The sequence below is a fragment of the Tricharina praecox genome, assembly GCF_024521635.1.
Source record: "Tricharina praecox strain CBS 144465 chromosome Unknown BZA05scaffold_12, whole genome shotgun sequence".
Classification (NCBI taxonomy): domain Eukaryota; kingdom Fungi; phylum Ascomycota; class Pezizomycetes; order Pezizales; family Pyronemataceae; genus Tricharina; species Tricharina praecox.
The window spans coordinates 468,676-491,003 of NW_026250414.1; the positions used below are offsets into that span (position 1 = coordinate 468,676).

The 22,328-nt window shown below is 54.6% G+C and overlaps 8 protein-coding genes and 2 non-coding genes across 10 annotated transcripts; 3 read left to right on the forward strand and 7 right to left on the reverse strand.

The window, feature by feature from the left end:
• Nucleotides 1-4,608: 4,608 nt before the first annotated feature.
• On the reverse strand, nt 4,609-6,772 carry BZA05DRAFT_418788 (uncharacterized protein; the record flags this gene model as incomplete). The annotated part of the gene is made up of 11 exons (XM_051485543.1): nt 4,609-4,668; nt 4,705-4,760; nt 4,805-4,848; nt 4,972-5,001; nt 5,195-5,301; nt 5,397-5,401; nt 5,583-5,699; nt 5,825-5,846; nt 6,262-6,291; nt 6,394-6,479; nt 6,718-6,772. The coding sequence occupies 11 exons, from the start codon at nt 6,770-6,772 to the stop codon at nt 4,609-4,611; spliced, it is 612 nt and encodes a 203-aa protein (XP_051339411.1).
• Nucleotides 6,773-9,790: 3,018 nt separating this feature from the next.
• On the reverse strand, nt 9,791-10,446 carry BZA05DRAFT_46641 (uncharacterized protein). Its single transcript, XM_051487788.1, has 2 exons — nt 10,260-10,446; nt 9,791-10,202 (listed from the first exon to the last, which is right to left on the reverse strand). The coding sequence occupies exons 1-2, from the start codon at nt 10,348-10,350 to the stop codon at nt 10,018-10,020; spliced, it is 276 nt and encodes a 91-aa protein (XP_051339412.1). The 5' UTR covers nt 10,351-10,446; the 3' UTR covers nt 9,791-10,017.
• Nucleotides 10,447-10,532: 86 nt separating this feature from the next.
• Nucleotides 10,533-12,357, forward strand: BZA05DRAFT_353539 (Mu homology domain-containing protein). The gene is made up of 2 exons (XM_051481347.1): nt 10,533-11,072; nt 11,144-12,357. The coding sequence occupies exons 1-2, from the start codon at nt 10,597-10,599 to the stop codon at nt 12,234-12,236; spliced, it is 1,569 nt and encodes a 522-aa protein (XP_051339413.1). The 5' UTR covers nt 10,533-10,596; the 3' UTR covers nt 12,237-12,357.
• BZA05DRAFT_452972 (uncharacterized protein) lies at nt 12,338-13,781 on the forward strand. Its single transcript, XM_051487485.1, has 2 exons — nt 12,338-12,562; nt 12,616-13,781. Exons 1-2 carry the CDS (start codon nt 12,545-12,547, stop codon nt 13,459-13,461), a joined length of 864 nt encoding a protein of 287 aa, XP_051339414.1. The 5' UTR covers nt 12,338-12,544; the 3' UTR covers nt 13,462-13,781.
• Nucleotides 13,580-14,384, reverse strand: BZA05DRAFT_398192 (mitochondrial import protein Pam17). Its single transcript, XM_051483694.1, has 2 exons — nt 13,869-14,384; nt 13,580-13,779 (listed from the first exon to the last, which is right to left on the reverse strand). Exons 1-2 carry the CDS (start codon nt 14,292-14,294, stop codon nt 13,606-13,608), a joined length of 600 nt encoding a protein of 199 aa, XP_051339415.1. The 5' UTR covers nt 14,295-14,384; the 3' UTR covers nt 13,580-13,605.
• A 1,318-nt stretch (nt 14,385-15,702) lies between these two features.
• Nucleotides 15,703-16,266, reverse strand: BZA05DRAFT_445069 (uncharacterized protein; the record flags this gene model as incomplete). Its single annotated transcript, XM_051486969.1, has 1 exon — nt 15,703-16,266. One exon carries the CDS (start codon nt 16,264-16,266, stop codon nt 15,703-15,705), a length of 564 nt encoding a protein of 187 aa, XP_051339416.1.
• A 556-nt stretch (nt 16,267-16,822) lies between these two features.
• Nucleotides 16,823-16,896, forward strand: BZA05DRAFT_t175. Its single transcript has one exon. It is a non-coding gene; the product is annotated as a tRNA-Val (tRNA).
• A 1,357-nt stretch (nt 16,897-18,253) lies between these two features.
• BZA05DRAFT_t182 lies at nt 18,254-18,327 on the reverse strand. Its single transcript has one exon. It is a non-coding gene; the product is annotated as a tRNA-Val (tRNA).
• A 459-nt stretch (nt 18,328-18,786) lies between these two features.
• BZA05DRAFT_46689 (uncharacterized protein) lies at nt 18,787-19,815 on the reverse strand. Its single transcript, XM_051487803.1, has 3 exons — nt 19,067-19,815; nt 18,933-19,004; nt 18,787-18,876 (listed from the first exon to the last, which is right to left on the reverse strand). The coding sequence occupies exons 1-3, from the start codon at nt 19,449-19,451 to the stop codon at nt 18,821-18,823; spliced, it is 513 nt and encodes a 170-aa protein (XP_051339417.1). The 5' UTR covers nt 19,452-19,815; the 3' UTR covers nt 18,787-18,820.
• BZA05DRAFT_452976 (uncharacterized protein) lies at nt 19,646-21,326 on the reverse strand (the record flags this gene model as incomplete). The annotated part of the gene is made up of 4 exons (XM_051487486.1): nt 19,646-20,349; nt 20,426-20,511; nt 20,565-20,959; nt 21,021-21,326. 4 exons carry the CDS (start codon nt 21,324-21,326, stop codon nt 19,940-19,942), a joined length of 1,197 nt encoding a protein of 398 aa, XP_051339418.1. The 3' UTR covers nt 19,646-19,939.
• Between the last annotated feature and the right edge of the window lie 1,002 nt (nt 21,327-22,328).

Here is a 22,328-nt window from a genome sequence, read left to right on the forward strand (position 1 = left end):
GCGGTGCTCGCACTCGCATGCATCACCAAATACCTAGTGAGCGACACGGTGCAAGTATTTCGTGAGATGGATCGATGATCGCAGCTATTCCACAGCGTGGCCCGCTACCCGACACTCCCCATCTCTCATGTGCGCACCTGCCATATAGGGAGGCTGGGGCCGTGAAATAGGCAGCGACAGCCTTCCCACTGTGCATTCAGTTAATCACCGAATATCTGGGAACAAACGCGGTAGCCTCATGCCGATAACCGCAGCCTGGGTGGTTGGGAGGGTTTGGGAATACGACCGTCGAGCAGCAGGGACACTGATGACGGTTGTCAATCCGAACTTGATGACACGTTGAATCGATCTCGATGAAAACAAAACACAATGTTTTGGAAATTGGAAGGAACAGTGGCATTCCATCCTGTGCAGCGTTGACACATCACCACGAACGTACGTGACGAGCAAGCGAGTGGGCGAGCGGGCTGTCAATGTGTGGCGACCTGCCTCCGCACTTGCACTCGCACGGAGCTCTACTACCGATACGACGGCAACAGCCCATGGATGGAATCCCTTTCTTGCTCCCACCCTCTTTTCCTCCCCCCTCCGTCCCATGCACACGGACGGCAAGCGATAGTCAATGCCGGGGCAGCAGGTGACCGTCGACGGACGGAGTCTCGACAACCGAAAAACGCCTCCGTTGGCTGGGATCAGGCGTACCACACAATTTACAACTCATAAGTAGGCCATGGCCGCACGGAGCGATCCGAAACCGTCCTATGCTATGCTATATACGGCCGCACGGGCATGGAGCCCAATCCATATCATTGAGACTGGTCACTTAGTTTAGGTTGCGAGCTGTACATGGTGATGATGTCGAACTGGGTGACTGGGTGGGCACGTACGGCCACTTGTGTACATACATGCCATGATTAATCATATCTTTCGGGATATGATTGATCTCGGCCTCGTTGCCTAAATTGACGACCTTCTCCTACTATTCAGCACGTACATACGGCCACTTGTGTGCATACCTGCTATTTGGTACGTAAGGCCACTCATGTACCTACCATCTATTAGTAAATTCATCCAAAGTACCAGCCGCCCCAGGCTTCAAAGCCTGCAATGCTATGTTTTGATTGCGGTCCCGTTGGCGTTAAACAGCGACGAGCGAATGCTTCCCCTTTATTTTTCCGATCCGAACCCAGCATAGTGTCCATGGGGTACTCTGCGATCGCTATCTATCTACGTTCTCGTGGTCGGGAAAGGCCTTGCGGCTAGTATCCATGAGGTTCCAAAACTTCGGGGGCACCGCGGCGGACTGCGGCCTGCGGTGCATGAGGAAGGAACAGCGTCCATCCATCCAGGGTCCCGTCTACATGGACCAGCAGCCCGGATATTGGTAAATCACTGCGTTGCACACGGCTGCGGCCGTCGAATGTCCAATGCAGTAGTTACTCCGCGTCCTAGGGAGTCATGCTGGCCATGCTGGCCATGCTGATCCCAAATGTACTCTGCCACTGCCTCTTCTCCGCTCTAATGCATGGCGATTGCATATGGGCACTTGTACTGCTGTTGGAGGAGTGACTGTGCATCATCACTCTCGAAGGAATCAAGGAACTTGTCTGTGACGGTGCACCGGCGACCCAGATGGAGTGCATCCCCACGGTTCTACCGTTTCCTCTCTCCCCGCATTCATCCCCCGCTGCCGGCGTCGGCTGGGCTGTTGTGGAGTCTTTTTCGCTGAACTTGCAGTGGTCAAAGTAAAAGGCTGGGGGCGGATGCAATGGAAGGGTGCAAATGAACGACGTACCTACAGGGGGAGAGAGGAGGGGGGGAAAGCGGAGGGGGGGAAAGCGGAGGGAGGGAAAGCGGAGGGAGGGAGGGAGCCCAGGATATCGGTAGCGGTCATACACATTAAACACTTTTAGTGGAGCGAGCGTGGGGGTGTGAACCGGAGTGATGGGTTTATTCTAGGAGAGCCGATCCGAGCTCGTTTCTCCGTTCTGGTGGAGATCATCCTAAACCACGGCTCTGGGAACACCAACAGAACACCAACCCTCCCTCGCTCTCTCGCACCTTCCTTCTCTCGCACCCTCCCCGCCTCCCTCACTTCTTCTGTTCCCACTCCCTCCCTATCTCTCCCTCCCCCCCCCAGTGACTAGATCCTGCGGGATCTGGGCCAACAGAAAAGAAAGTACCGAACGCCAACCAACGCGGACGGAACCGTTGATTCCGGGCCCTCCTTCCAATATCCAATTCCTCTTGTCCCATTCGGGGCCGATCCATACAATCGTGGTCCAAACGTTTCCGTTTCCGTTTCTGTTTTTTTCTTTTCTTTTCTCTACCAGGGAGTGAAGAAATCATTATTTTTGCTTTTTTCTGTGATGTATTGTCTTGTTTTGTCTCTGTTTAGCCACCCCGGTCAGACTCCCCGGTCAGACTGGACTTGGACTGTCTGGGGTGCACGAATCTCATACCGCAAGTAAGTGGAGGCATTGATTCTAACCCACTAACTGCGCTAGATACTACTGCTACTGCTATCTCCCGCGCCGAATGGTTGGGTCTACTCTACTACCTACTCTAGATGGAGTGTGGCAATACTGTAGTTAGCTATATGTAGCTGCCAGCCCGCGAGCACTACCAGGTACATTTGGTTTATAAAACCCCCGCCGAATCTGCTTTCTCGAATCAAATCACATCTGCAGCCTCCGAACAAAACAGAATATCTACAGAACGAACATTCGCCTCGAATTGAAGAAGATTAAAAAATCACACACTGTCTTCCAAGAACCCCATCCACAATTCTTTCACAACCCGCCACTACAATCACAATCACAATGCCCCGAGTATCAGCACCAGCACCGCCAACCCCCCGCCGTGTCCGAACCTCCCGCGGCGCCCCATCACCCGTAAGTGCACATCCTCCGCTCCTCCCGTCCTTTCCCCTCCTTTCCAGAAACCCCTCCCACACCCGCACACACCAATATTGACAAATTCCAGATCGCCAGCCAAATCCTCCCACTCCTCCCTTTGCTCCGCGAGTTCAAGGAGAACGCGGCAACATTCGACGAGCTATACGAGCAGTACCACGCACAGGGGCTGGTGCAGGGGCTCGTCGAGGTGGACACGTCGTGTCTGGAGCCGTATGAAGAGAAGTTCTCGGCGACGTTCTCGAGTTATTCGCACGCCCTCGAGAGGTATCTAGACGAGAATAGGAGCATGGAGGCTTGGAATAGCGAATTGGCTACTAGTATAAGTGCTGGGGCTGGGGCTGGGGCTGGGATGATGATGGGAGAGGGGGAGGAAGGGGAGGAGGAGGGGGAGGAGGGGGAGGAGGAGGGGGAGGAGGGGGAGGAAGGGGAGGAGGAGGAGGAGGAAGGGGAGGAAGGGGAGGAGGAGGAGGAGGAAGGGGAGGAGGAGGAGGAGGAAGGGGAGGAGGAGGGGGAGGAAGTGGAGGGGGAGGGGGAGGAGGTAAAATAGTGTGGGGGAACGGGCGTGTTTGTTTGTACAGGCGTTGTTAACTTGTGTTTTTGTTTGTTGTTTGGTTCGCAAAATTGGCAAAACTTTACTACCTAGGCCGGTATACTGGTTGTTTCTGTTTTTTCTCCTGTTTCCACGCTGGCAAGCTGGGCTTTTTTTTCTTGTTTCTTTTTTCTTTCGTTTTCTTTTCTTTTCTCTCTCTTTTGGTGGATTCTTGGGAAAGGGTGGTGGGAGGTCCAATGGATTGGGTTGTGTCGGATGCAGATGAAACATCGACGTTAAGATCTCACCAGTCAGACTCAGTCATGTGTGTGTGTAACAAAAAAGCGGGAAATACCAATAGTAGAGGGTTGTTCAATCACACATAGTAGAGCTGAGTTCACAGGTGGATCTACCGGTAGCAATGCACTTCTAGTTGCACCGGCTGCACCACTGAAGATTCAAGAGCCCGATATTGGTACTGCCACGCCTTCGCCAGGCATGGGACTCGGGAGTGATGTCTTTGGACGGGCGGGGTCGAATAGTCGGGGTTTAGGTAGAACGTACATATGGTACATACGGCATAGGTATACTAGAGATGTACATACGCCGACAGCAAGGCGGAATACCGGTAGAGTACATACGAGCTGGATACCGTACGTACGTACGAGTACCGGTACATGCGGGCTCGAGGCTCGAAGCTGGAAGAGTCAAAGCGATCTCCACAGTGCACAGTGCACACCTCACCTCGTCTGTCTATAATACAGAAATACCCACACTAGCGGCTTCGTTTTTCGTTTCAACGCTCCTCCATCCCCTTCTCTTTCTTTCCTGTTTTTCTTCCTCCGAGGCAGTTGATGGTGATAGTAATAGTGATGGGTATGCTATACATAACTGCACCGATCTTTTGCCCGTGTTTACTATACGAGATCGGTTGATGTCGTTGGCTAGCTACTATCATATCATATCATACTATGCAGCTACAGCGGTGGTGGACCACGGTCGAAACGCCTCAGGCACCAGGCAGGTCCGGCTCAATGCAGAACGCCTCAGGCACCAGGCAGGTCCGGCTCAATGCGGAACGCCTCAGGCACCAGGCAGGTCCGGCTCAATGAAGGGAAGCCGTCCCAGACTCCCAGTCACCGCTGTCCGGGAGTACTGTTACTACTCTAGCCAGGTATCGTCGAGCCATTCGGCGGCACGCATACCGGTGTCCGCGGAGGGCTGGGGCACTGCGGTTTCCCAAATACCCATACATACATGCGCCTTGACCATCAGTTTCTTGCATGCAGTTTCGGACCAGAATCCAGACGGACCTGGCAAAGATGGGATCTAAATTCTAGACCTGCATATCACATACATACAGCCGTCGGAGGAGGCAAGTTGCGGGTGCGGGTGCGCGGGCTGAGAAAATAAGAAAGACATAGGCAGCAGCAGCAGCCCTAGAGTGGAGTGTGGTCCTAGACTCCGACACTGACTGCGTCCCCCCGAAAGCTCTAGAGTCTAGAATCTCGATCAGACACGTACGGTACGGGTTGGCCTGGAGAGCATGCTGTACTAGGTATACCGGTATACTATTAGTAGTGCTCCAAATACCGTACCTACGCCACACGAGCAGTGGTTGCGCACGGTCCCCGGTATACAGAAATCCAGAAATACATACTGTTATGTACCAGGTCGCCAATTGCAGTGCGGAGGGGTGAATATTGTATCATACATTGTGGGGGGGATGCGTGGTTGCCCTACCTACTAGCCGTTGTCGTCGTCGTAAGGGTAGAATCCCGTGGGAGAAACGGCACCGGCCCGGTCCCTTATTCCCATAAACAATGCATACAGTGGTCCAATCTGGAAATTATTCTACGGGCTCGTCTAAATAGCAATGGCTAGCACAAGTCAGCTCATCACCACAACCACCACCAACACGGTCTATCAAAGTCGTTTTTGCTACATACTATTCCTACAGCTACTATAGAACAAGCTAACTCCGTCAAGCCTCGGTTCCATCCGGCTCGATCACCGAGAGTACATAACTGCACTTTCTTCCCAACTCTCCCAACTCGAGCCAAACTCATCTCCGCATCCCCTCCCCCCCTCGCCAGGGAACCTGACAATCTGAGAATCTAAATCACGGCGCCGACCTGTCCAGTCGTGCCGCGAATTTGACCCCACTTTCTCCGCTTCCTTCACTTTCTCCGCTTCCTTCACTTTCTCCGCTTCCTTCACTTTCTCCACTTCTTCCGAGGCGAGGTTGTGGTCTGGTTTGGTCTAGTCGGCAGGTGCAATTATGTAGGTAGGTGCAATTACAGAGGTAGGTGCAGTTATGTAGGTATATAGGATGCATATAGGAGGTATCTGAGACTGCTGACCTACGGTGACGTACGTACGTCGGACCGTCGGTGAATCTGGGTACGCGGTTACTACTATTACTACCGTAGCTGTGAAAATTACATGTTCGTAATTGTTCGTAACTGTTCGTTCGAATTTTAGTCGGAAATTGGAATCGAGTCCTCTGCCTCTGCCTCTGCCTCTGCCTCTTCTCTTACTATTCCAGGTCGAAGGGATAACAACGCTTGCTTGCTCCGTGGAGAAAGGACAAGGCCCGGGGGGGCAGTGGATCTACCGATGGATACCGGTACCGGATTGCAGGGCCTATGAAGTAGAGCAGGTATAGGCGGCATGATATGGGATGATGCCGGCGGAGAGGAAACTAGTAAGTGGGCGTTCCATCCACGGTATGCTGGCGGAGAGGAAACTAGTAGTTAAGCGGAGATTCAATCCACGGTAGATAGATCATCTAGGCGAAAGTTAATCCCTCACCGTCAGCGCCGTCCCGTTCCCGGCGAGTGACTACGCTACGGTATAGTTAGCACGGTACGTTACCGAAATTGAAAAGCGTCATGAGAAGAGAAGAGCTTAGAGAAGTTTCCATGACGGAGCCAGCTTTCCCACGCCAGACCAGTCCAGCCCGGCTCGGAGCAGCATCGGTCGGTCATCTCTGCTCCTCCGTTTCTCCTTTTGCTCCTTTTTCTCTTTTCCTTTTTCATGGCTTCAATCTTTTTTGTTTTTATTATTACAGCGGTGGACCCAAAGGAGTGGGTGCAGATAAGATTAGTTACTAGCAGCTGCGCCCCTGCATGGCCAATTCCCAGCCCGATGGCCTGGGACAGTTGGGACTCCACCAGAGGCGAGAGCGGCTACGCTAGTTTTAACTAGCCCACACATCCGTTTCCTCGACCAAAGAAAGAAGGAACGAAAGCAACTGCCACCACACACCACACCACCACACCAAACCCCGAAACCCGACCAGAATCAAACCAACCCCCTCCATTATTGCTCCACTCCACCACCACCACCAACGCCTCGGTGCCCGGCAGCAAGCAGGTGCCTACAGAATTAATATCTCTGCTATAGGATGTACTCTAGGTAGAGTGCTGTAGGAACGCCTCTTATTCCTTCCAGGTTCCGAAGCAACGTCCTTCCGGCAGGAATGTGCGGTTCTTGGATTATTCCACGCTGCACCGCTGCAACCGCGCCGCCACCTGGCCGCCGTCAACCTTGGTAGGTCATTCTTGGCGCGTTCCCCCGCCCGCTTCCGCCTGATCGAAACACACCCGGTACGGTAGAAGGCACGGAAGCATCCCATCTTGACTCTTGAGGCTTGCACTGTATGTAGAGTATGTATCATATGTATGAGGTACGGAATGGGGTTGTCTCTCCGCTCTGGACCCAGGTGCATACATGCAAACCCAGTACCAGCAGCTCGTCGGATGACGATTCACGCCGAGCGCGGGGGACGACAATCCCCCTCCGGAAAGCAGAGATCCATCTGCAGAGATCCGTCTGCGATGCGACACCTGGCTCGTCACCACTACCTGGCGCCTCCTCACTAGCTGTAACCCCGTTTGTCCTCACCCGCAGAGTCCAGACAGACGGATGGGATGGTGCGGGGCGTGAGAGCGAGCCAGGGTTCACCGTGCACGAACCGCTTTGTGTAGTGCATGGTGTGTGCCCATGGCCCTGGCTGCTGGGTCGTCGACCACCACCACCACTCCATCACCTCACAGCAATGCATAAATTCATATTATTGATATAGCGATATCACGACCCAAGACATTCGGCCCGTGCATCCGCCCTTATGCACTCTACTCTCCTCTTTCCTGATTCTGCGGGCTCTTCTTTTCTTTTCGAGAGGGTCCCGGGCCCCGAGACTTGGGTGGAACGAATCGAATCACACGCTGCTTTCTTCTCTGGGTCGGACGGACGGCGGCGTCGGCGGGTTGTTTCATTCAGCTCGTCCAGGGTGGGTGGTGGTCGGTCGGGAAAGCCTAAAGCGAGTGGGTTCTGTGTAGATTGATGGATAGAAGTTGGTGCAGCTGCAGTGACGGATACGGTTTCCAATCCGGGGGTCGGGGGGGCGATTGTGAACTCGACTGCTCTCCACTCGACGTCAATTCTTCCGTCCATCGATCGGCCGGCACGTGATATTCTCCCCCCCTCCCCCTCCCCAACCCCAACCCCAACCCCTCGATAGAAAAGGTCAAGGGATGAGGCACGAGCTCATTTCCCTTGCTTCCCTTCCTATCCCTTCTCGGCTTCCCTTCCTATCCCTTCTCGGCTTCCCTTCCTATCCCTTCTCGGGCACTCTGCTTTACGCACGCATGGGAACTGGCACCTGCGTCTGCAGTCTGCGGTGCAAGATTGACTTCCGTACCGTATGCTTCTCTGCGGCGGAGTGTCCGGCCTTCGGGTGCACCTGTATGAAATGGGACGGTGACGGTGACGGTATGCCGGGACGCTTTTCGTGTGTCTGTGTAGAGGCATTCCCGGGGGGAGAAGACGAAGAAGAAGAAAAGAAGGAAACCTTGGGGGGGAACAACTTTCTTCTCACCGCTGCCGCCGCCGTTCTGTTTAGCTCTTCACACATCCACCCCCGGACCCATCCACCCATCCACCCCTCCCGCCGGACCCGCCAATCAACAGCAGCACGTCATTCGCCCCACCATGTCCCGAAGAAGCAGCGGTGTCACCCACCCACCCACCCACCCACCCACCCACCACCCTTTCCCAGCGACTCGGTTCGGGACTGGGAGTGGGACTGGGGACTGGGGGTAACTAGAATAGAGTAGTTAGGTCCACCACTGCGACGACGCATCATGTCTTATCCTCACCGGGCTGGGCTGGTTTCCCCCACCCAAAAGCCACCCGGATTCATCAGAGGCTATTCCAGTTTGGTTATCCGGGCTCCGGGTGTTCCTTTTCTCTCTCGAATTCCAAATTCACTGGGATACGGTGTCTACTGTTTCTCCTGCCGCCTCTCCTGCCGCCGAAACCGTTAGAGTAGTTAGGCAAACGCGGCCCGTCCATGGACCATGGACCATGGCTGCCGTACTCAATGCGCTGCAACCACGCCCATCGTCGAAAACGGTGACCAACATCGTGCTGACTCTGCGTGCGGCACATACATACAACAACGGTACGGTACCGATAATTACGATGGGTACGATGGATACGATGGAAACGATGTACCGTCGATGCGGGGATGTGTGCAGCACCACAGGTTTCCAGGTTTCCCGGGCACAGCCTGAAACCGGGAACAAGAGTACCGTACCGGTAAACACCTACCGTATTTGTTTCTCCCTGGGAGGTGGGAAGGGAAGGGTGGGTGAGTCGCTACGGTATTACCGGTAGTAGGTAGCACATGGACTCATGGAGGGACGCTGGAGCCTGGCGGCTGTAGAGTAGAGTACCGTGTACCGTGTCTTGACGGATTGGATGTGATTCATGATTCATGATTCAGCTAATACCGGGAAACAACATCAACATCGGAGAGTTACCTAGATCTAGAGAGAGTGAGAGAGAGAGAGAGAGAGAGAGAGAGAGAGAGAGAGAGAGAGAGAGAGGGAGCATATGAGCTGGATACCTACCGTAACTGGAAACGGCAGAACCTCCGGAGAGGAGAGGTGGAACCTACATATTCACCGGACACACTCTAAATGCAGCGGACTCGAGGAAGATGGCGTTTGTGATCCAAGTCACCGGCTCACCGCCGAAGTATCTACCAAATGGTCCGATATCATCGCCATCGTTCGACTTGTGGAGTTGTGGACTTACTTCAGCCGTAACTACGGTAGATCGCTATTGTCCTTCGATGTTGTCTTTCGACGAGCGACAAGGCTTTTTTCCGTCTAAGTCCCTCTCTGATTTTCTGGGGCACCCGAACTCAGCCATTGGCCCCCATGGACCGAGAGTTTCAAAGTCGGTTTGGTATGTTGATACGTTGTCGAGATTGATTCCATTGCGTTTACTAGCAGTATGTGCCGCGGATACCTTTTTCTCTCTTTTTGTGGTGTAATCATTGCATTCGACTTTATCGTCCAGATCATGGCGGTTACAACCCGGTTCCACCCCATTGTGCTGCCTTCTGGACTTGCTACTCGTACACTTCAGGTCTACAGCATAGGGAGTAGGGTGATATTTCATGATCCACTTTTGTTCGACTTCACACCTAACCCCAACCATGCAAAAAATTCAACCTCAATTGCGGATATCCACCATGTCAACCGACTCCCTCTCCTATGTAAAGAACCACCTGTAAACTCCCAGCCCAAACAATCCCACAGCGGTGCCCTGAATACCCAGGCGCCGAATGCCGATGCCGAAGCGCGTATTCGCCCGTGCGATCTCGGCCTCCTTCGCCGCCAGCTGCGACATTCCCGAGATGTATGTGTACCCGCCGAGGCCCATGAATGCCACCGAGCCTGCGGAAATGTAAATGTGAGTGAGGGTGATACGCAGACGGAGGTTGGAGTACAAACCGATCACACGGCACGGGAGGCAGTCCCCGCGGTCTTGGCGGAGCACATCCTCCAGCGGGATGTCGTTTCGCGATGGTGGCTTTTCGGGCATCGTGAGTGTGTGCGTGCTCGCTCTGTGTAGGAAGACGGCGTGAGATTGGGTGAAGATACCGTATGCGAATGGGCACTGGTGGGGTTAAGGTTGAGCTTCTGAACTAAAAAGAGTACCAAGACGTGATATTCTACTCCACGTTACCGCCCACCCCCCTGTCGCATGCTCCAGCATGCACGTCACTGGACAGCACCCCGCGCTGAGCATCACCACCAAAAACCACCATCACCGGAACCGCCAGAAACCATGAGTGCCATCGAAGCTCTGTACATTTTCGATCGCTATGCCCCCACCGCGACCATAATCCTCCAACACGAATGGCGCTCGCGCTCTCCGACATCGGCAGTCTCGCTGCTGGCGCACTACAACGCCCACCCCGCGCCGCGTCCGTCGCTGATCTACATGCCCACCACATCCCCGCCCACGCTCCTCTTCAGCCTGGAACACAGCAACCTCTTGTTCCTGTCTCCAGCGACCTCCGAGATCGAGCCGCTGCTTGTCCTCGAGTTCCTTCACCGCGTCGTTGATGTGCTCGAAGACTACCTGGGCTCGCCGCTGCTGGCCGCAAAGATCGAGGTCAACTATCACATCGTCGCGCAGCTCATGAACGAGATGGCCGATGACGGCGTACCGTTCACCACTGAACCAAATGCGCTGCGCGATGTGGTGCTGCCCCCGAGCTTAATGGGGAAGATATTCGGCAGCGTTACCGGCCTGCCTAGGTAGCTACTCGCCCCCGTCCGTCGTGGGCTTTCCTCGCCGTATGCTGATCAACCCCGGATGCGGCCCCCAGCTCCACCCTCCCCTCCCTCGGCCACTCCCCGCACACGAACGCGCTCTCGACGATCCCCTGGCGGCGCGCCAACGTCAAGCACACGAACAACGAGCTCTACGTCGACCTGATCGAGCTGGTGAGCGCGACGATCGCGCCCAGCGGGCGGCCGCTCAGCGCGCGCGCCAACGGCACGGTAGCATTCACGTCGAAGCTCTCTGGCGTGCCGGACCTGCTGCTCACGCTGCAGGCGCCCCATAGCCACAAGCAGAAGCTGGGAGAGAAGCCGAACGGCATCATCGAGTACCCGGTGTTCCACCCGTGCGTGCGCCTCAGCCGCTGGCGCGATCATCCGGGTGAGCTGTCGTTTGTGCCGCCCGATGGGAAGTTCGTGCTGGCGAGCTACGAGGTCGATCTGCTGTCAAAGCAGCATCAGCAGCACCAGCAGCAGCAATTGCAGCTGCCCGTACAGGTGGAATTGAAGACGGCGATTGGCCACGAGGGCGACGAGTTCGAGGTGCGCGTGTTCGTGTCTACCGCCGCGCTCTCTCCCGTCGCGGGCAGCGGATCGTCACCGGCGTTCGGGAGTCGGGGCGGGAATGGCGGGGGAAGCAGCAGGAGCCCCGCATTCGGCGGGACCAGCAATGCGCCGGTGATCGAGGAGGTGTCGATCACCATTCCGCTGCCGAACGTGGTCAAGACGCTCGTTGCAACGCGCTGCAGCAGGGGAGAGTTCCATCACGAAGGGAGGGAGGTCGTCTGGAAGATCCCCACCACCGGCTCCGGCGCTACGCCGAGCTCTACGGCAACGTTCCGGACAGCGGTGCAGATCCGCTCTTCGGCGGAGGATGACGATGATGACGATGACTCCGCCGGGGAGGAGGGCGCCGGCAAGAAGGAAGGCGGGAAAAAGGCCGCCGCTAGGAAACGGAGGATAGAAATGGCTATGCCGCGGTGCGCCATCGTTAACTTTTCCGTCAAGGGATGGTTGGCGAGTGGTGTGCGTGTGGAGAGCGTCAAGATCGTCGGCGGAAGGGGCATGGGCGAGGGCGTCAAGCCGTATAAGGGTGTCAAGTATATCACTAGAGCTGGCGGAATAGAGGTTAGGTGCTAATTGTGAATGGGCGCGCAATCTTGGGGGGTTTATGGCGTTTTTGTTTGTAATTTGTGTCTTTTTGTTTGCAGGGTGTAATGTAAACGCATACGGGTCGTGAATTGATCAGGACTGCCTGACGAAATTATCCCTCTCCCATGGGCCATGAACAACCTTTCGTACAGTGACCAGTCATGTTGTAGAGCCAGTCGGAGCAGCCCCTAGATACACTTTGGACTACATGATCCACGACCCAATCCCATCACGATATCACGTGTAACCTTTCCCACCCACGTCATCCCCGGCCCTCCACCCTCCATCCAACCACAATGCCCCCACCACCACGGGTACATACACAATCCCTTCCCCCCTCCCCTCCGTTGCAAGCTGACCCAGCCAGACCCCACGCTTCATCGTCCCCGCGAGCACCGCGCCCTCATCCACCCCCAGCCGTCCCCCCCGCTTCATCGCGCCGCACCCCACCACCACGCCGTCCCGGCACGTCCCGCAGTTCCTGAGCGCCCCCGCTCCGCCCACCGCGCCCACGACCGCCACACCCACCCCCGCGCCGCGCCCCACATTCGTAACACCCGCGCTCCAGCAGCCTCAGGAGGAGGAGGAGGTAATCGACGACTTCGGCGACTTCGGCGACCGCAGACGGCGGAAGCGACGGCGACCATCCTCGTCCTCGTCTTATGGCGAGGGCAGCCAGGACGAAGACGCCGGCCTCGAGTCGCCGACTGCTCACCGTAGCACGCGGGCGCTGCCGTTCGCGCCGGGGAGTACACAGAGCGCTGGTGCGGGCTATGGTGCTGGTGCGGGCCCGATGGGGCCGCCGATAAGTTCAAGGTTGTTTGCGCTAAGATTGCCGGAGGGCGAGGGTGAGGTCCACCTGCCGGTCGATTGGTCGCCCACTAAGCCGAAGCGTGGGAGGAGCGCGTATGTGCCCCAAGGATTGGCCGCGACGGTGGCCGGGTGGGCGGTCGATGCGAGGAATGCTCAGGGGCGAAGGGGAGGCGCGACGTATAGGGTGGTGGAGGCACGGCCAGGAGAGGGGTATGTGGGCGTGGTGACGGAGGAGGGGGGGCTGCTGCTGGTCAGGCGGGTGGGTGCTGGAGAGGTTGGCGTGGACGTTAGGGTTAAGGTGGAGTGGCCGTGGTGGGAGGTAGGCATTGAGGGGGGGATGTGGAAGGTGTGTGTTTTTTGGGAGGTTGTGGGAGAGGAGGAGGAGGAGATGTTGGTTTGATCGATGGACGGATGGATAGCATGGCGATAGAGTACTCTTATAGGAGGGTAGATAGAAAGTAAAGTAGAATGCTGCAATTCGGAGCAGAGAAACAGAACATATATTACACTTATCAAAACAGTATAGATAATGCCTCCCGTCCTCCTACAAAAACGCCTCGCGCTTCTTGTTGTACGCCCGCTGATCCTTCAGCCACTGCCGGTACTGCTTAACGCTCCCAATCTTCTCGCCGTAGTAGTCGGGCACTGGATTCGAAAAGCTCTGGAACGACGGGTCGACGCGGTTCTTCTTGATGTGATTCAGGAACTCTTTCTCCTTCTATTCCGCCGCAAGCACAGTTATCAACCCCATTCTCCAGCGCGCATTCTCGCCATTGCCATCGCCACTCAACCAGCACTCGCACTTACCACCGAAATCTGTTTCACCCAGCGCTTCTGAAGCAGGTTGAACGTCGCGCCACCCAGACTAGGCCCGACAAGCCATCCGGCCGCGCCGCACCCGACCGTGGCCAGCCCAAACATGATCAGCGGGTCCATGCCGAGAATCGTCTGTGTCACGTCGATCTCCTTGTTCGCGAGGTAGCCCATTCCCGCCATCGTGCCGGCGAACGACGTGACGACGCTCGACGCGAGGTTGTAGCGCCGCCGGAGACGACGAAGCTGCAGGAACGTGTCCCAGCTCAGCTGTCCTGTCGGTGCGGCAGCGGCGGCGGTGTTGCTGTGCGTGGTGGTTGTGGTGCTGGTGCCGGTGGAGGTAGAGGCGGAGCGGAGAAGCGTAGTGGTGCTGGGCGCGGCGGGAAGAGAGCGCAGGATTGCGCGTGGTGGCGGGAACATCGTGTTGTGCTGTGGGGTTTGTGTTGCGGTTGGTGGTGGTTGCGAGAGGATTGGTGGGGCGATGATGTAGGTGTAGACGAGAGTTCTGGAGATGGCCGGTGGGAGAATTATTTGTGTGTGGGAACCGACTAACGCCCAGACGCTAACGTCCGACGACAATCCGCGCTTAGTTAACGCTTCCTCGCTTATCGGATTCGAACTTGCCTGTTCGGCTGGCTGGCTGGCTGGTCTGCCCGACACCCGTTCATGCCCGACAACCTGTTTTCACTGCTGAGATGCCCAGATAGCTATTTTCATCGGCCAGGTATTGGAATATGAGGCCGGTCAACAAAGCCAGTCGGACTATTCCTCTGTCTGTCATAACATTCTGCTCTGTCCCGGACTGAAAGATCTTTATGCTACGATGAGATATGCCAGAGTTGTGTTAATGTTTGTCACCGGCAATAGGATTCCTGGCCAACCGTCCCCGAAGAGCTTTCGGACGACCTCCCGAGTGCGTTCTATCATCCGTGCACGGTTATCTCCCTTAACAAAGATTCAATTCGCTAAGGGTAGGTATTGGATCAAAACAGTCATACTACACCTAGGTACTTTCAAACCGGCCTCGAAAGCGAATCAATCAGCCATTCGAAGAAACATCCTTTTCCTCGTAGTCCTTTTTAGAATTTGCCTCAAGCTGCACAAGTCTGGCATTTACGGGCTCTGCCATTTGCTCGACGACGACCTTCGATCATTCATCTATCCATTCAGCCTTCTGACCACATCCGTATCACCATCACTTACCTCTCCACCTTCCAAACATCCTTCCTACTCCATTTACTTCGCCTTCCTTCGTCCAATCTCTTCTTCCCCCCTTCCATGAGCCACTCTACGGCCATCTTTGAGATACCTTCTCACTAGGCTAACCCGGTGTTTACAAGAAAACACCTACTAAAGCAAACCCCCTCACGATATAGGGCTAACCCAAGCTCACGTTGAATGCTAGAGCATTTTGGTATCGTTCACATACCCTTCTGCCATAACACCTACTGATACCAAGTCGGTTCTCAGTTGACATTCTTCGTCGTTAACACTCTACTCGTTACCAAGGAATCTTTGCCGTGGGCCGTGAGCGTGTCTGTTTGATTATTGCGAGTGACGAGTAGTGAGTAGTGGTGATGCTTTCTCGACATAAAATCATTCCATCTCTCACCATCACTCTACTTTTCTTCATCGGGAATCGCTACATATCGGTGTGTTCACATTTACCTAGAGTCCGCCCCGCTCTCTGTCCAATTCCTGTAACTAGCTGGGTTATAGATACTGTTGGCGGCGAAGTCACGGCGAATTGGGGACCATTGTGAAGCCTTAGTTGAACCACTGTCTGAAAGCAATTTCGCATTGATATCTCTCCACCCCCCACAGCACCTTAAATTTCGATCTCAACAACCACCTTAAGCTCCTCTCCCTGGCCCTGGTTTGCCGCCGCCTCAAGCATCGCCTCGTCCACCTGGCTCCCCTCCACCCACCAAACCTGCATCCACGTCCAAGCCGCCTCAACCCTGTACTTCCCGGGCTGCAGCCTGAACTCCTTCAGCTCATGATCGACGCTGACCTCTCCGCCGGCAGGCACGAAGACCACGTCCTCCTTTGGCGGCGGGACGAGGCGGTTGATGCGCATGAACGCGGCGTCGACCTCGTCGCCGGAGGCGGCAGCGAACACGCGGAACACGCCGACCGAGGGCGCGAGAGCGTCGAGTGGACTGTTCCACGGGAGGATCGAGACCGGCGATGTGGTGGGGTTCCGCAGGGTCGTGGTGAGGACCAGCGGCGACGCGGATTTTTGCGTGATGCTGATCTGAAGCTCGGAGATGTTGGGTGCTGACATTTTTGCGGGCGCTGGGGTCGTCGTGGGGATGTTGTAGACGACGAATGCGAACAGGAGTGTGGAGCACACGAGGATCGGGAGGAGGGGGAGGTTGTAGCGGGCCATGGTTGGTTTTGTGTGTCGATGTGGTGCAGAGGGGTGGCAAGTAGTGGTGGTGGTGGCGATGCGGTGCACTTATATGAAGGGGCAATTATCGTCGAGAGATGTCGCATCCCGGTATTTAAGAAGGTTGGATGCGGCAGGTCGCAGGAGGGTGGCCATCCTGATACACGACGTAGAATGACCAGCTCCAAGCTCCGTATACTAAGTTGCCTGTAGCTACGCGGCCGGTTCGTACGCTTGAAACAGAGCTCATGAGTCCTCACGGCCTCATCCATGTGTATTCCTCGCAATCTGCAATCAAATGGAAGGCTTCATCTCAACCGCGGTCTCAGCCCCGCAAACGAAAACATGGGATATGGAATGGTGATAGGGCACCTCCCAAAATGTGAAGCATCATACATCTACCCTCAAATCTTCGGATACCGCCGGTCGATCACCGTTAGACGGCGGGGTGCGGACCTTCCTATTGCAAGGTACCTAGCCCACCCCTGGTGAGTGGATAAGCACAAGGCTTCATACTTGCATGATAGTCATAGAAAAAAGCTGGTGTGGTATAAATGGTTTCATGGTGTAGTTGGTTATCACATGTGTCTAACACACACAAGGTCCCCAGATCGAGCCTGGGTGAAATCACTCACTTTTATTTGTCGGACGGCAACCACTATGCCAGAGGATTCGACTTTGCGCTCGTATTGCAGGTTTCTTTTTGTTTGAGGTCTTGGGGAAATACAATGAGATCAAATAATGTAGTCTGTGCTTTGATTAGCTCGTGTATTCATGGCGATAGTCCGGTCGTCCTACGGCCCGGGGCCATCCATCTGGCCATCAACTCAGCGCCCAACTAGCCACGATCTACTAATATATTGATCAGTAAAGAGCAGTGCTCCCGATAGTCCAGTCCAGAGTCCGGACTGCCGCAGTCCATAAAATTGGAGGACGGTTTGAACTCAGTCCGTCCCAAAAATTTGCCGCCTCGGACTGCAGTCGACTGACAGACTGCCACTTTCTGCAAATTTTGGGTCGAACTAGGTATGTAACTAGTGGGCATCACTCTTTCAACCTATCACATGTTCTGTTTTCGTACCATGCCAGCTCTCTATCTCTTACCCCACTGTCGTCTGAATAAAGATATGATGGAGGTTTTCCAGCAAGAATTGCCTCCATGCGATTCCATCGACAATGTGGTACAGTAGGTACTCGGCGAATAAATCACATGAACCTCGCTGGAAAGATCTCGCCAGAACGGCCCTCGAGTATTTGAGCATTCGCACCATAAGAGTGAGCCGGAACGAGTTTTTAGTGGGGCTAAAATCTCTCTCTCATCGTCGCTCCAGCATGGGTGAGGACGCACCGCAGGTCCTGGAATGTCTCAAAAGCTCGCAACGAGATGGTCTTGTAGCTGCGACAAAGGGCGATATCTAGGAGATGGAAACTATCCTCAATGCACTGTGCGAGAAGCATCTGCAATAGCTACCGGTATATTATAGACGTGTACAAAAAGTTCATCACTAATTGCAAACATTTTCCATTCAAAGTATGTAGCAGCCCATTCAGTCGACTGCAGTCCATGCAGTCCATCCAGCCCTAACAATTGCGAAGTGCTCAGTCCAGTCCGACTTTTGCCGAAAGAGGGACTGGAGTCTGGACTGGACTATATATCGGAGACACTGGTAAAGAGCCAGTAGTGTCAACTCGGTCCCGTCCCTAACTTCAAAAGCATCAGACAGCATTCCGGGCAGCGAAGGCCGAGTCGGTACATGCCCCAGTCAGGACACCCCATTAGTCGCCCAACCCTACACACGTCATTACGCTCGCTATGTGTGCTAGACGTCGGGAACATCCCGATAGGGCAAAATCATACGTGCTATTATATAGACGTTGAGAACATTCCGATAGGGCAAGAGAACATGCACTATTAGGCCTATTAGACCTCGAGAACATTCCGGTGGGGCAAAAGAAGGGCCATCGTGGCAGCAAAAAAACAAAGAAATGATTTCACCCAGGCTCGATCTGGGGACCTTGTGTGTGTTAGACACATGTGATAACCAACTACACCATGAAACCATTTATATTGCCTAAGCGAATCATACGAACCTTGAGGTTGGATCTGCTTGGGCGATGGGACTTGAGTTGGCGAAAAAAATATCGGTGGGAATTGGGCGTATTCTGCAATATCACGCGCGGTCCGTCCGGTCCAGACTCGACTGGGGCGAAACCCCATCTAGGCAAAGGGAAAGATCTGATGGGTCGGTCTATTGGACTGAAAGATCGGACTGGCGTCTGGAAGAATTTCCTAGCTGGATGGGTGAAGCACGGGTGATGCTGTATGATCCTTGATGATGGTTTTTTGAGTGGCGACTTGACAACAGATCCTGTTTGTTAGAACTTGAATACTTGAATGGAAGCATGAGCTGTGGTAGCTACCGAAGCTTTTACGCCCATTCACACACCCGAGAGTAAGACATCGAGAACAGCCTCCTGAAGTGATTAGGGATTAGGGATTACATATAGTCACAGAGACATGGACCGCTAATACCAGGCATGAGTATCATCCACCTCACGCTTCAGCTCCTCCCCTCATAACCGTCACGACAACGCCGATACACGGTGATCCTATCGCACTCCCATCAGCAACTATCCCTAGTCAACATCCACCATTGAGAACGCACCATAGCCCGTGTGACTCTTCGTCCGAACAAACAGCCCATAACCATGTCCTTTGTCCCGCTCAACACAGAACGCTGTAACCCATCGTATCAGCGGTCGAGTCTCTTCTACGACTCCTCCTTCCCGGGCAACAAACCCATCTTCGCATCCATAGGTCTCAGCACGGCCATGCCTCTCCCCATCTCCTGACACCTCAGTTCCATCACAGCCTCCACCGCCAGCCATCGCCGGGCCGTCGAGAACGCCACCTGGTTTGTCGAAGTAAGAAACGCGATCTTCCCGGTGTCCGCGAGCTTGAGCAGGTGCTGGTCGGTGAGGGTAAACGTCTGTGGACGGTCGTCGAGGACTGCGAGGGGGTGGTGGAGCTCGAGGAGCGCTGAAACTGCAAGGCTGCTAGGGGGCAGGGACATCAGGTGGGTGCCGTTCAAGGCGTTGATGAGGAGCGTGAATAGGTGCGGGGAGTGGGAGCTGGTAGCGAGCGGGAGGAGGAGCAAGGTGGTGAACACCCGGTGGAGGATCATTGTAGGTGCATTGATGGCGGGAGGTAGATTTGCCGTGGTCCATGTTATTTTCTTATGTTTGTGCTCGTACGCAAGGAGGTGATGGCTTCATATGGGAAAGTGCATATTTCGATTCTCTGCGTGTCACGATGGTACATTTGACGTCACTCGGGTAACTAGCTGGAATGGAGGGGTGCGGGACCCACCGGGTTGAAGGGCGAGAAAGCGGACAGTGGCCGGGCAACGATAAACCGAACCTGCGCACTCGGCACTCCGAAGCTCGCGGTTGTGTCAGCGGTGAACCTTGCACTACCGGCCCGCCCCTATGTCTGCAGATACCCATGGAACGGCCCGGAATAAGCACTTCCTATAGCACCTCGATATTATTACAATATCGTTGCCTATATCCATGCACCATTATCCACAGAACGAAAATAGAGATTCCAGCACATACAACAAGTCTATACAAAAATTCACGGAAGACGTCCAAAGGTCTTTGGTGAGAGAAATCACGGCCCAAACTCTTCACCCTTCCTATGAATCTGCACTCGTACCTCTGTCTGCTTGTAGATCTGCATATCGCCCATCACTCGCTGTCCCTCCCTGGTTTCACAACCGCCCTCAATATCGGTAGTAGTCCCCTGGGCAGTAGCGAACTGCTCCGTCGAGGATGAGTACTCGTCGTCCATCTTTGTTTTGGAAGCCATACTCCCGAGCGGAATCGAGCCGCCGTTCGAACGGGCGACGGCATGGCCGCTATTGCTGAGACCTGTCGTGCGTCGGTTCTTGGAGCTACCGGTGTCGGTGAGGATTCCGGGAAGGAATCGGCGGATGAAGGGGCGGAGAGTGGGGAGGCAGCTGCAAATCACCGCTACTTGCACCTCTATATTGGTCCAGAGGGCGGCGCTGACGAGCCGGTCTGTTGTGAGGTGTTAGCTGGTACATATTAAGTAACCATGGTAATGCGCTTAGATGGTGTAGCTGTCGGGACTTACAGGATGGATCGACTTCGAATTTGTCGTCGAGAACTTCGCCGGCTTTAACTGCAAAGATGAGGCGTGAGATGGATGCAATCCAGACACTTCTTAAAGTTAGTGCCTCCGCAATCTGATCGTACGAAAGGGAATATCTTACAGTCCTCCTGCCAGGAACACGAGGATCAGCGAGATCTTTTGGCCACGGGGCAATCGCACCTGCCAGATGATCTTCAATGGCGACAGCCACGTAATAAAGTCCATTATGATGTTGATGCCGCCCACGGACTCCTGGAGCAGGACATAATCGATGCAGATTCCTAACGCTGCATCGCCTTTTGGGTCTGGGCTCAACCAGAACCGTGAAGGGTCCATCTTACAGATAAAGACGTGCGAGAAGAAAGCGGCGATAGTGAACGTGCCCGACGCGCCGAGGAGTGTCCAGAAGATGACACGCATGCGATGGGTCGGGGCGAGTCGCACGAGCTGTAGGAGAAGTGATGCTCGTGTGAAGCCCAGCGAGAGGATGTACACGAGATGAACAAAGTAGGCATACTGCGTGAGATGTCAGATTGATGATGACAGTGGAGTTGGGCGAAAATACCTTTAAAACTACCTGAAAATTGAACGTTCCCACGACCCATATGTGCGAGCCCATACCGTACTCAGCACTGATGCAATTCATCACCGTAAGGCACACCGCCAACACTGCTGCGGCGACCGCACAGTAATCGTCCCAACCGACGATCTTCAGCACTTGTATCCGACCCCATAACCGCAATGTTACGACGATGACTACAACCGTCGAAAGGGTAATCCCGGAGATCGTCAACTGCGATCCGTTACTGTCAGTTGCCAGCCCCAACGCAGCGATCTGCTCGGGGGTCAGTATTCCGCTGCTATTGGCGGATTGAGGTTCCATATCGTGCAAGCTGCGTTTTTTGTCGCACGCAATGTGGTGCCATGGGCAGGTACATATACGGGCGATCGGTCGACCGAGTCAATCGTCCCAAGTACCGAATCATGGGACGATAGCTGTCGCACTGCATACATACCGAACTGCCATGCGCTGTCGAAGCGAGCCTCGGAAGCTGGCGGTGTTGATACAATACTGACTGCCATGTAGGCAGGCTGAATGTGTATGTTGCCTGAATTCATGCAGTCTCGTTGTTTCATGTGCTGCAGGTTCCACGTATTGATATAGTACTCGTATTGCTTGGCTCTCTCCTCTCTATTATTTTCTCTCTGGAAGTCTCGCCCAGGAGGAATGGGTGCTGTCCATATGGCATTTTGAATTTGATGCGTATCGGCCTGAGAGGCATCTGGTCCGGTGAGGACCGTTCGTAGACACCTACGCTATCATAGGTCTGTGTCTCTGTTGTATGTATGGGACGTGTTTGCTATCCGTCGCGGCGTAGTTGCGAGTCATTTTCGTGCGCATCGGCTCCAAGACCGCTTACGCCCTCAGGCTCATTCCACCTTCGCCTATGTAGTTTTCTTTGCTGATGGATCGGGAAGCTAGGTAGAGCTGCCTGCCTCTATTGAGCTGATTTCGCGATTTTCTGCAAGGAAGGATCCAGCTGTTCTTTTTCTCGCGCCTGCCGAATTGCTGTCGTGTTCGGCTCTGGAGGGCTGAGGGTATGCTCAAAAAATTGTTTTACCGAGCACTTTAAACCGGATGAAGGTGGGGGATCTACAATTGCCGCTGGTTAGTGTGCAAGTGGGTGAGTGTGGAGTGGGTTAGGTAGATCGACGACACATGCCATGGAGATCAATGGTGGCAAAAGGTCACAGGGGATAGCCGGATTTGGTCGACAGCGAGTGACGACTACCGTAAGAGGGTCAGCACTTTCCATCATGAGCCACGCATATAATATGATACCTCTAAACCATTATGTTTAGTCATGTGCTTGCGGGTACACTT